This window comes from Danio rerio, chromosome 3 (genome assembly GCF_052040795.2).
Source record: "Danio rerio strain M-AB ecotype USA chromosome 3, GRCz13ab, whole genome shotgun sequence".
Classification (NCBI taxonomy): domain Eukaryota; kingdom Metazoa; phylum Chordata; class Actinopteri; order Cypriniformes; family Danionidae; genus Danio; species Danio rerio.
The window spans coordinates 16,100,001-16,114,203 of record NC_141023.1 but is presented as its reverse complement, the minus strand read 5'-3'; the positions used below and the strand labels follow the sequence as shown (position 1 = coordinate 16,114,203).

Below are 14,203 nucleotides of genomic sequence, written 5' to 3'. Positions count from 1 at the left end.
AGATTGTACAAGAAGCACTGCATTAAATTTAATTTCCCGCGCCAAATGCTCAAAATTCAAGTTTATTTTACCCCAGTATTTTCAATAGAGTTTCTGCACTCGTCTGCTGATTCTGCAGTGCTAGCGGTTACACAGTCTTTCATCTCTTTTTATGTTTGAGCAACTAAATGAATGCTTAAGTCTATTTAACTGAATGTATTTTAACTACATCATAACATCGATGCTGTACCAGGAACCGTATAAAATTAAAAATAGTCACATTATGCCTTCACCAGAAGTTTATCATTGGCTGAAAAACACTAGCTGTGCATATATCCCATTGCAATTGCTTGACCCCTTAAGGTCTCTGAAATCTCTGAAAACGCATGTTAAAAGGAAAGTAAAAAAAGAGAAAATAAACGCATTTAATTTCTTGTACGTCGTTTTAAACCTTTACGAGTTTCTTTCTTCTGTTAAACAAAAGAAAATATGAAGCTTGCTGGTACCAACTGACTTTCATGGTAATGTTTTTCCTTACTATAGAAGTCAATGGTATCCAGCTACCAGCATTCTTCAAAATGTCTTCTTTTTTGTTCAACAGAAGAAACAAACTTAAACATACTAAAACAAGGGAAGGGTCAATTATCCTATTAAATGGAAGGTTAAACTATCTCTTTAATACCAGGCAGAAACAGAGCTACATATGGATTTGTGAATATGATTGTGTGTGTTATAAGCTCTGACCCATAGAAATGGCCTCTGACGAACTCCTGGATGCGTGCTTTACTCTGAGCATGGAGGTTCTGGAACTCATGCATGGCTGAGAACTTCTTCACATTTAGGCCATTTGGTGTCACAATATCTAACAGAAAGAAAATTACAATATCTTTAGCAATTAATTCAAATTTGTGCAGAAAACAAGCAGTTTCCTAGACATAGTCCAGTCATAAATTAGAAAGGCTTTCTATTACTAAGGATCCAAGATCAATCTAGTGATGATGGTATTTTAAGTAAGATCTCCTGACCGACACAAGACTGCTTTGTCACCTATATACAGTTGAAGTCCAAATTATTAGCCATCCATTGAATTTTTTTAATGAACTGTATTTTCCGATAATATTTTTCTTCTGGGAAAAGTTTCATTTTATTTTGGCTAGGATGAAAGCTGTTTTTATTTTTTAAATCATTTTAAGTTCAATATTATTAGCCCCCTTAAGCTATATATTTTTCCCAATTGTCTATAGAACAAACCATCATTATACAATGAGATGCCTAATTGCCCAAACTTGCCTAATTAACCTAGGTAAGCCCTTAAATGTCACTTTAGGCTGAAAACTAGTGTTTAGAAAAATATCTAGTAAAATATTATGTACTGTCAAGATGGCAAAGATAAAATAAATCAGTTTTTAGCAATTACTTATTAAAACTATTAGGTACTATTAGATAAAAATGTGTTGAAATCTGTTAAACAGAATTTGTGGAATTAAATATACACTGCATATATAAATAAACCAGTCACAAAGACTTTTATAATCCGACCCACTCATACACTGTAAAAGTGTTTAATAACTGTGATTACAGCATGGACCAAAATAATCTTGTTTACCAATTTTGCCACAATCCAACAGTCCTATGTCGAGTGTGTGGTGTTAGTACACCATCACTTTAGAAAACAGTAAGTCACCTGGTTTTCTCTTTAGCAGGTGCTCAGCCTCAATGGCGGTGATCTGAGAGACTGTGGTGAAGACGTGTGCACATCGGCAAGCTGCTCGCTCCAGACAGTAGCGGTGATAGATCTGCCGGTCCCCTGCTTCCTTATCCACATTAAACTACACATGGGATTTAAGAAAACAACTTTAAAATGAGGACACTAGCTAAATTGGAGTTGCTGCTTTTTATCCTCTTAGATCTATAAACGTCTCTCAATCCATTTAATGCCCAAACTAGAGTCCAAGGGCCAAAATTGGTCCATGGTAACCTTTGATTTGGTCTGCCATCCTAACTGAGTGAAGAGGGAGAAGGATGGGGATGGTTTCGAGGTTGTCATTTCAAATTTAACACAACCCTTGGTTTGTTTGTTTTATTATTTATTGTTAAAAGTGGAACTGAAATAGTTAAATGGAGTTAATAATCAGATTTTGTTTAAATGTACATGTTGTCACCCGACAATGGAGAGACTTTGGTGAGCAAATCACGATAAAGGCAGATTCTGTTTGACTACTGTATTCAACACTTAACATTGAATCTGATTGTTTGTTTTTATTTATCATTTAAAAAGTTTTACTGCATTAGTTTTATTTATTTCGAAATATTATGAAATGACCTAGGAAATTACCCATGGCAACTGTTATATAATTTGATATAGTCACCTTCGACCGACGGCTATATGGTTTTTGGCCCTTTATTCAAAATAGTTTGGGCACCCCTGATTTAATGTCATATATCAGCCAGAACTCACTATTTACTCTACCTCAAGTGGTTATAAACCTTTATGAGTTTTTTTCTTCTAATAAAAGATATCCTAAAGAAAGATCAAAACCTATAACCATTGACTTACATTGTAAAAAAACAAATACTATGGAATTCAATGGTTACAGGATTCCAGCATTTTTGAAAGTATCTTCTGTTGATGTACAACAGAACAAAGGAAGTCAAACATGTTTGAAACAAGTGAAGGGAGAGTAAATGATGAAAGAATGTTCAGTTTTGGGTCAACTAAGCCTTTAAGATGGTCCCACACCAGTTCACTTGAATAAAAAAGAAAATTGTAGTGGCATCGATGAGTTTAACTGTTTTATCAAACAAAAACCTTGTTGCATCTACTACGTTATTATGGCTGTCAAAGTGAAGCATACAGACTTCACTCAAGCCACAGAAAGACAAACACTTTGCTAAACGATACACAATATGCAATCAACCAACCTTGCGATAGTTATTATACCCTTTATAAACAACTTGAGACAAATATGATGTAAATGAATGAGTAGTCGTTGGTGGTGCAGGAGTCTGTTTATGTACATATTAAACAATGTATTCAAAGTTTAATGATGTGAACCATGGCATTGCAGGGTACACCCTACTTAAACATGCCTTCTTGGGTTCAAACTATTATTTAGTCGGAAATATGAAATAATAAAAATAATTTCTTTGCAAAATGATTCTGTCAAGCTAGGAAATATGTGTTTTATATGTTTTCTATTATTACTAATATTGCTACAAAGTACTAAATCTCAAAATTAGGAATAAATTAAAGTAAAAGAAATATAAAAACAAAACTAAATTTCAAAAATAAATAATGGGATGGTATAACATATTCAAAAAACAACATCAGAGAAAAACACAGTATTATTTCACACAAACCTCTGCCAGGTTGTTGTAGAAGTCGACGTTTCCAGCACACAGGTATCGGCCGAGGAGAGTGGCGTGTGTGGTGAAAATAGTTGATACAGGTAGTTGTCGCTGCCTGCATAAGACGAGACCCAAACCTGCCAGCCACTCGTGAAAATGTGCCACAATATGAGGAGGTTCGTCACACTGAGCTGCATACTGAAACACACACGCAAATTATAATGAATGAAAATTAATAATAATCAAAACAATTTATAAAATTACATGATTTTAGATGGAAATAAAAGCGGAATTCACATTTACACTCTCACTCACTAACTGAAAGGAGCAGACAAGAAAAATAATTGAAAAAAAATGTAACATAGCAATAATAAAAGAATTAAGAATTACTGCTTGACATATCTACAATAATTGGCTTTAAATGACTAATATTACTACAAACTACTAAAACTAATATTAATGAATAAATAAAACTAAATTAAAAAACTATACTATATACCAAAATTGTAAATAAAATTTAGTGGATACATCCAGGTTTAATTATTAAATAATAAATGACTAAATCTTAAAAGTAAAATTCAAAAGAAAGCTGAACATACAAAAATAAAAGCCGTTCAAAACATGAACAAATACTACAACAGTAAACAAACAGGGATGCACATGAATGGTAGTTTTAAAACATGGACCAGACATGGCAATAGAAAAATTGACTTAATTTGCTTTGATGTGATTCAAAAGGAATGGGACAGAGTACATGGGCCCATGCAATTTAGGCATGTTTATCGTTTGGGCGAAGAATGTAAAATAAAGTTGTTCTCTGTGTGCACATTTAGAACTAAGCTGCAATTAATCGCGTATGACCTGGTCAAACAGTGTATTTGTGCATTTAATCACTCGCTTTTCTATGGAGCCAGATCAGTCTAAAAATAAAACATTTCCTAATAAATTCATACATGTACAATTCACACTTACAAAATCCAACTTGTAAATTTGTAAACACAGGTAAATGTGAATCATGTTGTGAATGTATGAATTGCATTTGTGTATTTTTGAATTGTGTTTTGAGTTTATGAATTGCACTTGTGTATTTTTGAGCCGTGTTTTGAACTTACGGACTGGATTGGTGTATTTTTAAATGTACGAATTGGATTTGTGGATTTTTGAGTCGTGTTTTCAACTTACAGACTGGATTGTTGTATTTTTGAATCCTGTTTTGAATTCATGAATTGGATTTGTGTATTTTTGAATTTCCGAATTAGATCTGCATATTTTTTAATCGAGTTTTGAATTTGCAAATTGGATTTTGGAAATGTGAATCGTGTTGTACATGCATTGTATTTTGTAAATGTAGTATTTTTGAGACTGATCTGGCTCCATACGTTTCTGACATGCTGCAAGCAGAAAGAAGATTTATATAATTTATATACAACTTAAGCAGTAAACTTCTTGTTCATTTGAAGATTTATATTTCATCCATGATGAATAGACTTCATGTGCCCCTCAGTAATACCACGCTGAAAATGAAACTACATTTTTCCAAATTTGTGAGCTTGGCAATCAAGTCAAATGTTCAAAGCAGCAGCTGATTGCACGGTCCTCCCCATAGATCTGAGATACAGCAATTTATATGCAAATCGCATTTTACAATCCATTTTTAGTTGCAAAAAATGGTTGTTCATACATGAATATGAAATAAACAGTGTAAGGATGAAGCCACCCCTCTAGGTACTTCCCTGTATATAACTAATACTGAAATACCACTTCGCACCTCTCCCAGAAGCCAAGCTGTGAGGAAGCCAAAGAGAACAGCGTCGTTTGCCTCTCTATCAAACCAAGGCACACCAATATTACATTTCTCCCACAATTCACTTTTCCAGCGGTCCAGAGACCAGGCCGTGAAGCCCACGTCCAGCAGAACCACATATGGTGAGCCTTCAATAAGCCATCGACCAAAATAAACCTATAATAGACCAAAAAAAAGACAGTGAAAGCAACAAATTTAGAAACACTGTGACTTCATTACTGATCTGAAAAGATAACACTTATGGAAACAGAGTTCTTGTCATAAGGATCACATGCTAATACTGTCTTCATACCATTTATTCAATGATGATAAGGGAGGATATTCCTAACTTGTTTGTCTAAAAGGGACAGTTCACCCAAAATGAAAATTCACTCATTTACTCAAGTGGTTCTAAAATTTTATGTATTTCATAATGACAAAATGTTTGGTAACACTGTTTTTGATTGTCCATTTGACTATAAGTAGACTGTCTGCTTAATATTTGCTGACACTGCTCCTTCAACAGACATTTAACTGACTATAAGAAACTTTGTAAGTACATGTCAACTTACAATAACCATAACCCCAACTTAACAGTCTACTTATAATCTAATGAGAATTAGCTGGCATGCAGATGCAATACTTAAATTCCATAAGCGGACCCTCAAAATAAAGTGTGATGGAGTGTTTTTATATTTTTGAGTGAACTATCCCTTTTACACCCTGCAGTGCGCCAAAAACCGACGAAGCCAATTGGATGAGGTATAATAATTCAGTTAATAATCGCAAATTCATTTTCTGTTCATTGCAAAGTGACTCTGCAATAATGTTGGCAATATATCGCATACAGTCTCTGAGAAGGAAACTTCCTCAAAGACCTGAAATAGACCTCAGTCTGTCTGTAGGACACTGATATAGCCTTTAACCTTTAAAACACACACACACATCATAGAGATGCCCCACAAACACTCTCCAGAATGAAGGTTTAGGGTTTCACTGAGGATTAGAGTCAATTCAATCTAGCTGTGTAGAGTGTGTGTGCATATTAGTGTGAATAAATAGAAGATGAACAGAGCAAGAAATTGGCTGCTTTATTTAATACAGTTGAAGTCTGAATTATTAGCCCTCCTGAAATATTAGCCTCAAGTACATTTTTCCCCCATTTTGGTTTAATGGAAATAATTTTTTTAACACATAATACAAAACATAATAGTTTTAATAACTCATTTATTTTATCTTTGCCATGATGCCAGTACATATTTTACTAGATATTTTTCAAGACACTTCAATACAGCTTAAAGTGACATTTAAAGGCTTAACTAGACTAATTATGCAAGTTAGGGTAATCAGGCAAGTCATTGTATAACAACAGTTTGTTCTGTAGCCAACTCCAAAAAATATATATTGCTTAAGGGGGCTAATATTATTGACCTTAAAGGGTCATGAAAAACCAAAACACATTTTTTGAGATGTTGACAGTCATGTGTCCCACGCTGCTAAAAACACTATTAGGACACATATATTTCACAAAAAAAAAAAAAAAGTGAAAATTGGCTGTTTTTGCGTTTTTTTCAAGCAAATCCGTTCTTCTGGTTTGAAAATAAATTTTGAAGCAACGTCACGACCATAAGATCCTTGTGTAAATTCCAGTGTGAAGACTGGATGTCTGTACCGGCGAGTACAACACTGTCTTTGAGTTTTCAGCATTAATTCATGAGAAATTCATTAATATGCATGATAGCTTGGAAGACGCCACGTTGTGTTGCCAACCGTAATTAAAACAAGTGAAAGAAGAAGAATTGTTCGGAGACATGGGTCCTCAGTGTTGCGTTTATAAATGTGCCGCAACGAAAGTTTTGTTTTCAATTTCCGACTATAAGAGCACACGTCTGGATTGCAGTCGTCTGCTGACATGTGACAAAAATACTTTTGTAAGGAACAATTTTTCCCTAAGAGCTTTTTGCATCTTTAAATGGTGAAATCCGGACTTGCCACTCGTCTTTTAAAAAAGACAGAGTTTCAGTTGGTGCTGATTGTTCTGTCTCTACAGATTTTGTTAGTGTGTGATCAGTGTTATTTGTTTATGTTTATTCAGGTTGCAAGTTTAGTTAGTATCGTCAGCAGTACTCTTTTAGTTTTTAAAGACAGACCTTAGTCAAAATTATTTAGTTACTGAGTTTACAGTACGTTAAAATCACTACATTAATATGGACTGAAAAATGCACTGTAAATGCTGCTCTCCCAATGTAAACATGCAAATACCTTAATCAAACAATTACTGTCGTGGAGAATTTTCACCGCATTGACAGGATAGTCTATACACACACGGCTTTCTGACACTTAAAAAAATGCGGAGTTTTTTTTTTTTTATCCCTTACATCGTGTGGTATCAAACTTTCCATTAAAAGTACATTCTTCCAGCAGCTCCTTGCATCCAATATCTTGTTTGTCACGGGCGTATACATGAAATGTTCCTTAATGAAAGTACCAATCTGCAGTTAAAGTCCACAAATTCTTAATTTGGCAAACAATTCCACAAACATGTAATCTTAGTCACTGTCTTTCTCCCGGGTATGTGTGTTGCTTAGCATCTGAAAAAAATCAGCGCGTGCTCGAACCGAAAACTCCCATTTTTATGCAAACCATTCCCTCTTTCCCTCACCCGACACTCCCACCTAAACAGAGTTGGGGTTAGGGGGGGGTGTACATGGCCCTTTAAAATGTTTTAAAAAAAATTAAAAACTGCTTTAATTCTAACCCAAATAAAACAAATAAGAGTTTATCCAGATAAAAATATATAATAGAAAATACTGTGAAAACTTCCTTGCTCTGGTGAACATCATTTGGGAAATACTTAATTGTTATTATTTTTTTAATTCACAGGACGCCTAATAATTTTGACTTCAACTGTATATGCAGCAAGCCTGTGAATTTGCATACCTTGCAGCCGCTGCTGTTCATTTTATCAATGGTTCTCCTGAGTGCCGCATTGCAGGGTTCGATCAGCTCCACTTGCGTCCTGACATTGGACTCCATGTACGGGCCCACCAGAAAGTAGTTCTCGCCCCATTCCTCGCAGGTCAGACGCGCCTTGGTCTGGATCACCGTGTAAATGCCACCAACTGCCACAAAACAAAGTGCTTAGTCAACCTTGAACAGTCCAGCAAAAAAAAAGGCCACTCTTCCCTTTGAACTCAATTTTACCAATGGGTATCACAATATCCCCTCCTTGACCTTTATCTAATTTTGCCGCAAATAATATGTAATATTCACTGAGTGCAGCAAATGCCAACACTAGAGGTCACATGATTCCGGCTCCCCAAGTATGTGGATGGATACAGTATCTGAGAGCGTGTGCCGCAGCAGGGGTCATGTGCTGTGTCGGTTTTTGTGGTGTGACAACAACAGCAGTGTCTGGTTTCTGCTTTCCAGAACTATAGATGATGGTATACTACTGGCTAATTTACTCTGCAAAGATGACACAAGTGTTGGAGTAAGTGAAATTAAACATTACCAGTTTTGAACCAGTTTGGCAGCACGGTGGCTCAGTGGTTAGCACAGTCGCCTCACAGAAAGAAGGTTTCTGGATTGAGTCCCGGCCCGGCCATTTGGCATTTCTGTGTGGAGTTTGCATGTTCTCCCCATGTTGGTGTGGGTGTTCTCAGGGTGCTCCGATTTCCCCCACAGTCCAAAGACATGCGCTATAAGTGAACTGAATAAATTAAATTGGCCATAGTGTACGAGTGCGTGTGTGAATGTAAGTGTATGGGTGCTTCCCAGTATTGGGTTGCATCAGGAAAAGTTTGCGCAAAACATATGCTGGAATAGTTGGCAGTTCATTCCGCTGTGGCAACCTCTGACAAACAAGGAACTAAGCCAAAGGAAAATAAATGAATGAATGAATGAATGAACCAGTGTGATAAAACAGATGAGAGTACAAGAAACAGTCTTGAGTATGAAACTGATTGCTCTTTTGTGTGTGTATTTATGCTTTCTTGGGTCAGCTCTACAGATCTAGGATCAGCTCTGAATAGCCTGCGGACTGTCTGGCTTGCAGACTCCTGTCTCCTTTACCTATCAGGACTGATACGACCCTGCATTTGAGTAGATATTTGGGGTTTGTCTATCTTTGTTCAGCCAATCAGGACCTTTAGCCCTTAGTTGATGCCATTTCTGGCTTTTTGTAAGAGTATAATTGTTGTATTGTAAAGAAGCGAGATCAGAAAACTCTATGCAAGTGTGAAGAACTGCAAACCATCATCAGTAAATTTTCTTTATTTTACTTAATTTCCGTTTCAGACTCCTCTCTTGATCTGACACACCATTTGTTTTGGTTTCAACTGTTATTTTCTATTCCTAGCAGAAGCATTTCTGAAGCGGAGGCGACTTGACATAAACTGTGTTAGGCTGGATACCTTAAGTTAATAAAAGCAGCCTTGCCGAGCATAAATTAAGTCAAAAGTGCAGTGATTTATTAGATTTTTTTATTCTTTTGTTTTTTATTTATTTGATGTGCTTTTATTTATTTATTTATTATTGGGCTGATTCTGAGCTGATTTTTTCTGAAAATCCAAGGTGGTTACAAAGATTGTCCTTACATTTTTTTTTCTTTGTGTGGTTTTTAGTGTTAATTAATATTGTTTATTCATTAGTTTGTTTGTGTTAATTTGGCTTAGTCTCCATTTCTGATGTTGAAACAGCGGAATGAACCGCCAACTATTTCAGCATATGTTTATTACAGCGGATGCATCCATTCACACTCATACATCATACATTATTCAATTCACATTTAGCATGTGTTTGGGAAAACCTGAGCACCCGGAGGAAAGCCACGCCAACATAGGAAGAAAATGCAAGCTCCACACAGAAATGCCAACAGACCCAGCTGGGACTCAAACCAGCGACTTTCTTGCTGTGAGGTGACAGTACTAACTACTGAGCCACCATGCTGCCTTAATAGCATTAATAAGGCCATTGCCATTCTTGTCACAATTACTGGTTTCAAGGTAAACCATGGTAAATTATTTGATAGTTAGTATTACAGTTTAAAATATTCATTTTCATTAAAACCTTGATTACAGTGATTTTGATAAATTAACGTTAAATCCTGTAACCTTACGATTAGCTAATCACTAAAGGCTGCCATGTAAACGCATATTTACATAGACAGCTAATAAAATTTTATATACACAGTTGAAGTATGTAGTATTTCTTTCATTTAAAGAGTGATGCTGCACACTACAAAGAATACGAAGCTGCAGCTTAACTGCAAAAAAATGTTGTTTTTTTTTAAAAAATCGCAAACAATACAAGTCTGGAAAAAAAGCAATTCAATTATTTTCGTCAGCAAGTGAAATTAAACAATATTCAATCAGAAAGCAAACTCACAAGAGCTGAAAGTATAACAAACACATGTTGCAGCAAAGTGAAATGGATTTGGACAGCAGGGATGGATTGTCAGCTTTTTGATTGGTGGCAGCAGCACAAATGTGAATATTTGTTTTTCATCCACCATTGTTTATTCTCTTAAGTCTTGAGAAATTTCCAGTGTTAATATTTGGGATTCTGTTGGAAATCTGTTGGTAAGTGTGGTGCTGCTGACACATCACGGTGAACTACACACTAAACAAGCAAAATGGCAAAACAGGACATTTTGTCCCGATGTTTGTGGCAAGGGCGTAGGTTTGCACTTGACATTGGTGGGACGGGTGAATCAAACAATTTAAACTAAATTTTGAACAGTAATTCAGTGGCACCAACTCAGCTTTGTAAACAGGGCTGCATGATTTTGGAAAAATCTGACATTGCGATATTTTGTTTTGCTGCAATATATATTACAATATGAATATACCTTTAGGTGATTTAAATAACTCTATTTGGAAAGATTTCTTTATTTTAGATCAACTGGAATGATCAAGTCTTTTACTATGCAGTGCATCTATATAAAATATAATAAATTACAAGCATATATAACATAGCAAAAATAAAAGTCAAATAAACAGTGCTTTATGGTTTTCTGGGGAGTGTAACAGTATTCAAGTACAGAAACTGAACAATTAAATGTAAAATAACATGGTCATTATTGTACAAGTAATAAAATTACATGTATAAATTTAATTATATCTTTATCTTTTAATCTTTAATAAACAATCTAATCCTGCAATGTGAATATTGCGAATACACATTGCTCAGATGAGTTCAGTCCTAGTTTATACCTTCACATACATATATATATATATATATGTATGTGTGTGTGTATGTATATACACACACACACACACACGCATATATATACACACACACACACACACACACACACACACACACACACACATATATATATATATATATATATATACACACACACACACACACACACACACACACACACACACACACACATACATATATATATATATATATACATACATATATATATATATATATACATATATATATATATATATATATATATATATATATATATACATATACATATACATATACATATATATATATATATATATATATATATATATATATATATATATATATATATATATATATATATATATATATATAGAGTCAAATGTTTCTTGTTACAATACTTGTTAATTATATTTTTGTTGCATCATTTTATTTAATTGCATCAAAAACATCTAGCATGAATCATCATAGTCACTAATAAAATGCAGAACTGAAATGTTGAGAAACTTTGTAATATATGGGAACACAAATGTGGAAGGGGCAAATATTTAACAAATATATTGATGTTTTCTCTGGAAAATTCAATAGACTGTATGGATTGTTTTCCAGCCTTGTTCTGTTTACTGGAGGTTAAACTTTTTGTAAAAATGAAGATTAATCGAATATTATAACCTTAACCCTCTTTATCAACACTGTGGTCATGCACAAATCACTCGCTGCTGAATCCTAAAAGAGAGATAAAAAAAAGAATATGATTGATAGATTTTAATTTGATAGATTTTAACACTTTTTTTTTTTTTAAGTACAAATATTTTAAAAGGCAAACGTACACCACTGATCAATGGTTTGAGGTTGGTCTGACTGTTTAAAAGAAATTAATACTTTTATTTGCCAAAGATGATTTCAATCATGACAGTACTTGGATAATTTATAATAACGTGGCAATACATTTAGAAATAGATTATTTTGAAGAAAAAAAAAATACATTAAGCTTTCTATTTATCATAAATAAATAAAAGAATATAAAAAATCATACAAAGAACATAATAAAAATATAAAATAAATCACCGCACTTTTGATTTAATAAAAGCCTCCATGGTGAAGTAATTATTTCAAAATCATCTAAAAAAAATTTTTTTTTTTAAATCTGACAAACTTAAATTTTTGAGGGTTTGAGTGGAAATACTGATGATATATTAGCACTGAAATAACCTGTACTGTGTAAAAAAAAAATGAAAAAAAAAATTTTAAATAAAAGAAATATGCACACCTTTATTAGCGACCTCCCATGCAATCTCAAACAGGACTGCATCCTCCCGGTCAAACTCTTCATCCCAGTCATCTAGGCCAGACAAGGAGGTGACCGACAAACTGCGCGCCAGTGGCATGCTGTCAATCAAAGGACAAAGACAATATCAATCAGTACATCCATGAGTTTAGAACAGTCTCACATACTAAACTCCCCACAGTTAAAGAAATTTTTAATCTACTTATTCAAACCAGTTTGAATTGTATTAATCCGTTGAACACAAAAGGAGATATTTTGAAGAATTTTGGAAACCTGTAACCATTGACTTCAATAACATTCGTTTGAATGCGCAAAAGGGGAAGGGCTAAGGGGTAGTGATTCTTCAACTAATTACACTGTACACTGGTCACCGTCTGGCAGATTTAGAGGTTTTAGGAAAAAAAAAGGTACAAGTGGATTAAGCTGCTTTTGACGCAAAAGATAATCGACCTTGTTAAAAACCAGAGAACTGTCTAGCACAGGTGTCAATTCAGGTTCCTGGAGGTCCACAGCTCTGCACAGTGTAGTTCCAACCCTGCTCCAACACACTAACCTGTAGGTTTTAAACGAGCCTAAAGAACTCAATAAGTTTATGTTTAATTAGGGTTGGAACTAAACTGTGCAGAGCTGCGGCCCTCCAGTAACTGGAATTGACACCTGTGGAAGTGACATTTTTTAAAAAATTGTTATTTTATTTACTAGCTTAATGCAAATGCATTTTTTAATGCCTTTTTAAAAATGCATTTGCTACTGTATTACAATAGATTACTAAAAATTATTATAGCATTACTACTAAAACTATATTATATATAAATAATACAGGTTTGAACAAAACCTTCATTTATGTCCATGCACAAATCAAAAACAAACAATTATGAATCAAGTCCATGAATGAAGAAAGAACAATATATAAAATTTATTTTCGCTATCACCACTCATGAATGTTGTTTGAATTTAAGTTACCATAGAAATGCAGGTTATTTGCCCTTTATTTGTGTCGCGGTTCAAGTTTATCCACATTGCCACAAACGCACATTGGTTGAAACGTCCTTTTATTTTTAACTGAGGTCTTATTCATTGTGCTCTATAAAATTACAGTTAAAAATTGGGATTGTATGTGTATTTTCGATAGGAAACTGATTTTTAGTGATGGTTCTAATTTTTAAACGGTAAAATAATTTTGAAGGAAGACAGCTGGAGAGCCACGTATTTTTGGTCAAAGAGCCACATGTGGCTTCCCAACCACTGATCAATAAATGAAACTTCTGAACCTAATTATAAAAGCCTGATTAAAATAAATAAATAAATAATTAAAAAGCTCATTTACAAAAAATAAGGTCTGATGGATTTAAAGGGCTTTGCATCTGTCATACTATGGATGTCAATGGTTACAGGTTTATGATATTCCTAAAAATATCTGCTTGTGTTCAACAGAGTAAATAAAAACTCAAACTGGTTTGGAACAAGTCAAGAGTGAGCAAATGATTTTCATTTCTGGGTGCATGTGACACAAGATATCTACATCAGTACATGACCTTCAAGCATGCAAGATGCACGTAATTCCTCACTCTGCCCAAATGACATCCATTTATATCGAG

General features: G+C 34.3%; 1 protein-coding gene across 4 annotated transcripts in view; it reads right to left on the bottom strand.

The window, feature by feature from the left end:
- gys1 (glycogen synthase 1 (muscle)) overlaps positions 1 to 14,203 on the bottom strand; it is a 25,213-nt gene that overhangs the window by 10,139 nt on the left and 871 nt on the right. For all 4 annotated transcript variants that reach the window (XR_015479663.1, XR_015479662.1, XR_015479661.1 and 1 more), the window contains exons 2-7: positions 12,588 to 12,706; positions 8,051 to 8,232; positions 5,096 to 5,287; positions 3,340 to 3,525; positions 1,664 to 1,808; positions 724 to 841 (exon numbers count right to left, since the gene is read on the bottom strand). Coding sequence is in view for 1 of the 4 variants with exons in the window: in NM_201180.3 (NP_957474.1) it covers positions 724 to 841; positions 1,664 to 1,808; positions 3,340 to 3,525; positions 5,096 to 5,287; positions 8,051 to 8,232; positions 12,588 to 12,705 (941 nt within the window). In the remaining 3 variants the exon portion in view is untranslated. The remainder of the gene's footprint in view (positions 1 to 723; positions 842 to 1,663; positions 1,809 to 3,339; positions 3,526 to 5,095; positions 5,288 to 8,050; positions 8,233 to 12,587; positions 12,707 to 14,203) is intronic.